Below are 6,939 nucleotides of genomic sequence, written 5' to 3'. Positions count from 1 at the left end.
CTTGCTCATTACAGAGAGAGAGAGAAAGAAAGAGAGAGAGAGAGAGAGAGAGAGAGAGAGAGAGAGAGAGAGAGAGAGAGAGAGAGAGAGAGAGAGAGAGAGAGAGAGAGAGAGAGAGAGAGAGAGAGAGATATCTTTCTTAGAGGAAAGTAGAGAGGTCTGCCGAGATGTTGTCGCCTACGTGCTACTCTGCGGGGATGAGGAGGAGGGAATAAAGTCACAATAGGGAGAAAGGCAGAAGGGAGAAAAGAAAGAAGGAAATAAAAGAAGTGAAAAAAAAAGGAGGTAGCGTGTGTGTGGGACCGTGAGTGCGACACGTAAAACGTTCATAGGATTAACATATACTGTAGGATAGTATAAGGATAAGGATAGTATTTGGAACTGTCGCCTGTAACTGTTGTGAAAGTATGTGTGTATGTCAACAATGTGTATGTCAACAATGAAAATATGTCAATTATATGGTCATTAAAAACACTCGCAAGCACACTTCTTTTAAGGGGCATGCCATCTATTGCGACTTCCGTGAGTGACGAAGCGCAAAAATTTGAATCGAGGTTTTTCCAAGTTGCAGCACAATCAGTGCTTGATTTCTCAACTAGGTTACTGTGATAAATATTTTTAGCCTTTATTAATTCTTTAGTAATGTTGTTGTTGTGTTTCTTGAATTCTTTTAGAATCTCAGGTTCTCGAAGGGTAACAAATTGGTTGTTCATAGGTCATTTTTCTTTAATTTTTCTTAGGAGGTCGCGTGCCATCCAAGGTTCGCGAATTTTACGAGGCGTCATGCACAGCTTGTAGAGAAAGTTTTTCTTCGTAAATAAATATTTTAAATTTTCTTTAAAAAGATTAAAACGCCAAAGATGCGTCTTCTGTCCAGAGAACGTCTTCCCATTTCGTTGTAGTCAATTGCTTTAACCCGCCGCGGTGGCTCAGTGGCTAAGGCGTTGCGCTGCTGAGCACAAGGTCGCGGGTTCGATTCCCGGCCGCGGCGGCCGCTTTTATGATGGAGGCGAAAAGCAAAAGCGCCCGTGTGTACGAGATTTCGGCGCACGATAAAGATCCCCAGGTGGTCAAAATTAATCCGGAGCCCTCCACTACCGCGCGCCTCATCGCCTGCGTTGCGTCGGCGCGTTAAACCCCACAATCAATCAAATCAGTCAATTGCTTTAGAGATATATTCCTATTTATGGCAGAAATGTTTCTTATGAAAGGTGCAGATTTCCGGAATGTTTAATACTGTTTAGCAGATATATATATGGGCAGATGACCACTCAAATCAGAGGTGATAACTGCGGCCTTAAAATGTGAAATCACAGAATTCAAGAGAAAGAAACTAATCAATCAATGTATAAGAATTAGTAGTCCCTCTGGTTTGATGGTCGATAAACTTTGTAAAGCCGAAGCTTCGGTACAACCAGGTGAGTTCATTTTTCGCATGTCTACTAGGTAGCAAGTCGGCCTCCACTACCTTACGCCGACGTCATGCTTTAAATACGAAGGAAATGGCGCCAAGAGAAGAATTGAAATTCTTCGGGGCATCACGGCTTCCCCTGGCTGCTGTGTGCCTCGTGTTGCCTCCGTGAAGCTACCACAGTACAGATTCGTAGCTGCTCAGTGCGTGCTCGGTATGGTCTGCGCGGTCTGGCCACCAGTGGAAACGAAGAGAGAGACGTACACACGATGTGGCAGTAAAGAAAGATTCTCAGGGCGAGCCACGCATACTGCTTTCGCATTAAAAGCATGTACGCAGACTTATGTGACCTGAGAATTAGTCTCGGTCCATTCATTGTGCGCTTGCAATGCAGGTTTCGTTTGCTACACATTGCACGTGCGTTTCCTCAGTATTTGGGACAGTTTCTCAACAAGGTTCAAAGGGCTTTGAGCTAGGCTCAATGAAAAGCTCATGAGGGGCCAACAGGAGAACCGTGTTGTCTCGACACTCTTCACTGTGTTGGGGCGTTGGCTTTCTTCTAGGGATGGTGGTCTTTGCATCCCAAGGCGTTTATCCCAAGGCGTAAGTAGGGCGACTCGGTTCTTTCTCACTTTCTCTGCCGCTTCAGCGAGAGCAGCTCAGTGTGAACACCGCGTCCGCGTTTCGTTTGAGTTTTCGGCCTTCCCTTTGTGGTCCACTGCTGGGACAGGGCCGCTCTCTTACACTTTCCGTGTCAGCCGCAGTTATAACGGCACTTCTTTGTCGCCAATTTGCACAGCTTTCACGGGGCTAGAGCGGCGCGTAAACGACTTCAAAGGCTGCCCTTTCAGTTGCGTCGACGCCTTCAGCGCCATCTTTGTTTAGCGCACCTCAATGGCCGAAGCCGCTTTGTTCAAAATCGACTAAATGTGATTGTGGCTAGGGTCCACCTGCCGTTACCCCAACTGTACCCACCTTTATAGCACACAAATAAGAAAAAGAAATCCGGAATTTTCCCGCACAGAAGGAACAATAGGGGAGTTGCTTATCTTTTTTTTTTTTTTCATTCCGCACTTCTGCAGTGAACATGGCCGAAAAGTTTGAAAGCCGTTTTCAATGTCACTCTATCTGCGCTCTCCCTCGAGAACTGCGGGATTTCCTTGTAGCGGATACCTTACTTACAGCCCTTGATCTTGAAAGGCAGTTGCTATGACGGAAATGTCTATCTAGGGTGCCTGTTCCGCTACACCTCCAGTTTTAAATGCCTACAGCCCCTTACTGTGTGGACGATGGCTGAAGTTGCTGCTCCGTGTCTTTTTGGAATCATTTTTTCTGCCTTGTGGATTACTGGTGAGTGGAATATTTTGTGAGCTCTTACGCTATATACAATAAATAGGTTAGTATAGCGACACCTCAGAGGGCGTTGGATGTGCGCTGGTACATTCAGCGCTTGTTTGGGGTCTACTGATTAGTAAAAGACTGGTGCAGTAACTAAAGTCATTAATATTACGGAATGCCTGATATGACGGCTTTCTTGCATGTTGTGATGTCAAGCTGTCCTTTATCGTAAGCTTGCATACCACGAGGAGAGCAAAGCTCTAAACTGCATTTGAAGTGTACCCATATTGTATGAATAATTGCCCGAGACTGCTTAACGTTCAGCATGTGTTATTATTCTTACACTTTTGTTACGTCAGCTGCCTTCCATATGCAATACGTGACGGCTCGCCGCAGTTCTTAGTGAAATATGATTTTGCTTTTAAGTTGATAACATACGCCGTCCTACAATGGTGGATCTTTGTAGCGGCCGGGGTAATTTGTGCGAGGTAAATGTAACGTTTCTGGCAATAATTTTCTCGCGTGCACCAGAGCATTTCCGAGTGGTAGTTGATAAACGAGTATATAGAAAACAATATTCATGATTGATTACTATAAAAAGGTTATACGTTGGTATTGCTACCTTAATATTAGCACCACAGCGTGTACTGAGTGCAGTTCCCCCCCCCCCCCCACACCCTTCCCCTTAAACAACAAAAAAAGTCGCCTGTATGTGCGTGTGTTCAGATGGAGAGGAACCATGCGGTTACCAGTGCTCCGAATTTGAACATCGCGCGATAGCAGGTGCTATCTGCTGGCGGGATGTGAACGGAAAGCTTTTTGAGGGTGACGAAGTCAGAAAACGATGTGTTAGAAAAGAATATTTTTGCAGTAACTCCACGGGAAGCGCGCTGCTAATTGTGGTTTGTGCAAGGGGTTTGAGAACAACAATCGTGAAAGCACGACGGACGGGGAAAAGACATGTCATGCGTACGTTGCGAAGCAAGAATGCAAGTAATGCAATGTAAGGTAAGCAAAGGATACAACAAAAGAATACAAGTGAAGAATGCAATTGCGAGAATATGGAACGATGAGCAAACTGCTGTAGCAACTAAAAAATAATCGTCTGGCTTGAAGCGATGACTGCGTTTTTTCGGCCGAGCGTATCGTCTTGCTTCCCCCAGATTCCCCGATGCTGTTGACTAATAACGCTTTTGTGAAATCGCGTAGGTGCACGGGCCGCTGCGCACTCGGAGCTGCCCAGCGCCGCGGAGAAGCCGGGCGGCCAGGGCTGGAAGGGCGAAAGCGGCTTGACTTCTCGTTCGGCGGTCGCGGGACCAGGTGGGCGACAGGAGCGGGATGCTGCGTCCGCCTCCGTGCTGCCCTCTCCGTCCCCTTCTCGCGAATGGGACGCCAACCGCGTGGAGCGCGCGGTCGCCTCTGGTCGCCTGCTCTTTCCGCACCTGACGCCGGCGTTGGCCCCGGGCCTGTTCCCGTGCGGCGCAGGCGTCGGCTACCAGGTCGGCGTGTTCGGAAAGCTGAGGCCGGTCATCGTGAGGCACCTGTGCGTGCCTCCCCCTCCGACCGAGCCGCCTCCACCGCCGCCGCCGCCACCGACAACGATGCCGCCTCCGCCGCCACCGACGACGATGCCGCCCCCGCCGGTCGTCATCCTCGTGCTCCGAGGGTTAGCCGTGGTCCCCACCATTTCACCCAGTCCGTGCCGGGCCCAGTTATTCTGCGTGCCCGGCTCTCATGGCCTCCTGACGGGGAGCTACAAAATTCCATTGTCGCTGCCCACAAACGGCCGCTGAACGTCACTCAACCGGCTCCGAGCCACGAACACATTGACAAAGAAGTTTAGGCGAAGCTTAGTGCTTGCCAGAGCATCAGTCTTGGCTAGTCGGTCGTTACGATTGCGAGCAATATTTTTTTTATCGCACAAGAGAATGGGATGGGAGAAGCACACAGGACAAGCGCTAGTCCTGCATGCTCGTTATTTTTAGCCGTGTGCACAGTCTAGTGCTCGCATTTCCTACTGTGTGTTTGCCAGTGACAAAGAAGGTATTTGTGAGCGGAGAAAGTTAGAGCCGTGGCTTTCTTGCGCTCATATGTCATTGCATTACTGGCGCACTGCTGCCATTGAAGTCGTGGGAAAAAAAGGACATAACAATGATGCATGGACGCCCAATCCAAGGGCTTCCGGCTCGTGATTTTTCACTCCCTGATTCTTGATGCAGCAGGTACATTAAGTTACCGGAAGAACTAGTTCCGTCACAGTGAGTCGTTAATCCGTGCTCTCCCTCCACGTAACATCAGACATGTTTGCTGTGGCAGTTCGCTGTTATTTATGATGCCACTTAGTACGCTAGCTGTCGCGGCCACGCTGGCCCCCGCATTGTTAGGAGCGACTAACACCATCTGCGTTCTGAGACGTTGGGCTTGCAGACGGGCATTTAGGTCGTTTTATTCAAACCATATTTCGCTCCTATGGCGTGTTATTATTCACGAAAAGTAACTTTCGTTGATAATGATCTTCGCTTGCGGCGATATCAGCAAAACAGAGTGTTTTACAGTCATCCCTTTGAGGCGTAGACGCTGCCACATCGTTGGTTTTTCTTCCTCCGTCCTGCACATGTTCTTGGCTCACACAACTTTCGAGTAAAAAGAACGCTGTTTATGCCACTGTTACGACTCGCACGGGAGTTACACATGATACTTGTGTGACGGTGTTTTCAACCGTGGTGCTCATAAAATTTTACACTGTGCAGATCCAGCTGCTGCTGGGGATCAAGTTTGTACAAGTCATACGTCCATTTCGGAAAATAAAGAAGGAGGCGAAGGCATGAGAATGTTTTCGACTCAGTTTTTCTGGATTTACTCTTTAGGCTTCAGCGGGGCTGTTGTGAAGATAAGTGAATCGTCCTAACCAAAACGAACTCGCTTGCATGCTCAAAGGGCTCGGAAACTCGCCGTGAGCGATTAAAAAAAATAGCTGATGATACTTTCTGGCCATTGCAAGCAGCTATCTTTCTCTCAGCGTCGATTTCTAGAACAGGTATCGGTCTACGAGCAAACAGTTATCTGCTTTGCTCATCTCCAGCTGGGCCTGAACATGTCCACAGTGCCGGAATCGTTCGACCCGCAACACCCGCAATGCATAAGTGCACTTGCCGAGGATATTAAAATTATATGTTTCTACACATTCAGTGTACTGTGCCATGTTGAAGACGAAATTCCGCCTTTTGTGGTCACGTGCCCTCCCACCGAAACGTTCCTATTTATGCGCACACTGAGAAACGTACAGGTAAGACCAACACTTACCGTAACTATACGTTGGGAGAGACCTCCCGCGTGCGTTTTGGTTTTCACCCTTAACGTTCACCCTATACCCCATACCCTATTTTCTATACCATGTGGGGCCGAAACGATCGTTGCTTTATTCATGTGTTCAATTGGCGCACTGAGGTAGTAATCATTCAAGCCAATTCCCATCGATTTTTTTCCTACTTACTCTAGCTTTGAAATGGATAGGGTTTAAGGTTCCATACTAACTCTGTTAGTATGTAGCCTGGAACCCCGTTCACGGATGATATTACCTTTCGACTCTTTTGAATAGCAGTGAATCCCCCACCACGTATATCTGTGAAAAGAATTGTCATAAACTGTGGCAACTTTGCATCGCAGCAGGGACATTGAAACAAGCCGATGTTGCATCAAAGACAAAAAAGTTAAAGCACCTTTCTTAAGAGAAAAATGGTTAAAACGCGAACTTTTCTCTCGTGCAAACTGAGTGAAAGTCAAAGTCCAAAATCTAAACTGCTTCGACCGTGTTAGAACGGCGCAATCGAATAGACGTCGGTTGCATAACGCGAGGGACCCAGGTTCGATTCCGACCACGGGGAGTGTTTCTTTTCGGGCGCTTGATGTGCCTTTGTGGAAACCCATGTCATCATGTGCCCTCCAATTGTGTAAAGTTGGCTTTTCTGCAGTGCATTTATTTATTTTTTATTTACAAATACTGTAGACAGCACTGCTGCCCTAGAAGGAGAGGGGTTATTGTAGTTGTGTTAGTAGCAATTTTTCAAAACAGTTAGCATGAGAACACTCAACAATGCATTCAGGTAGCGCGTTCCATTCTTCAGTTGTGCGGGAGAAATATGACATTTGAAAACGCTTACTTCGGCTAACGTAGGGGCGTACAACTTTAG

At 47.5% G+C, this 6,939-nt stretch overlaps 1 protein-coding gene across 2 annotated transcripts; it reads left to right on the top strand.

Annotated features, from left to right (window-relative positions):
• Window positions 1-2,558: 2,558 nt before the first annotated feature.
• Window positions 2,559-5,572, top strand: LOC144172696 (uncharacterized). 2 transcript variants are annotated; one of them, XM_077701328.1, is made up of 3 exons: window positions 2,559-2,761; window positions 3,959-4,415; window positions 5,500-5,572. In XM_077701328.1, the coding sequence occupies exons 1-3, from the start codon at window positions 2,701-2,703 to the stop codon at window positions 5,555-5,557; spliced, it is 576 nt and encodes a 191-aa protein (XP_077557454.1). In that variant the 5' UTR covers window positions 2,559-2,700; the 3' UTR covers window positions 5,558-5,572. The 2 variants fall into 2 exon arrangements, with proteins under 2 accessions (XP_077557454.1, XP_077557453.1); XM_077701327.1 differs by having other exon boundaries at window positions 3,959-5,556.
• Window positions 5,573-6,939: the final 1,367 nt, after the last annotated feature.

The sequence above is a fragment of the Haemaphysalis longicornis genome, unplaced genomic scaffold, assembly GCF_048455015.1.
Source record: "Haemaphysalis longicornis isolate Haplotype H1 unplaced genomic scaffold, Haemaphysalis longicornis Haplotype H1 scaffold_1, whole genome shotgun sequence".
NCBI lineage: Eukaryota > Metazoa > Arthropoda > Arachnida > Ixodida > Ixodidae > Haemaphysalis > Haemaphysalis longicornis.
Note: the sequence above shows the minus strand (reverse complement) of the source record. Positions and strands in the feature narration are given on the sequence as shown.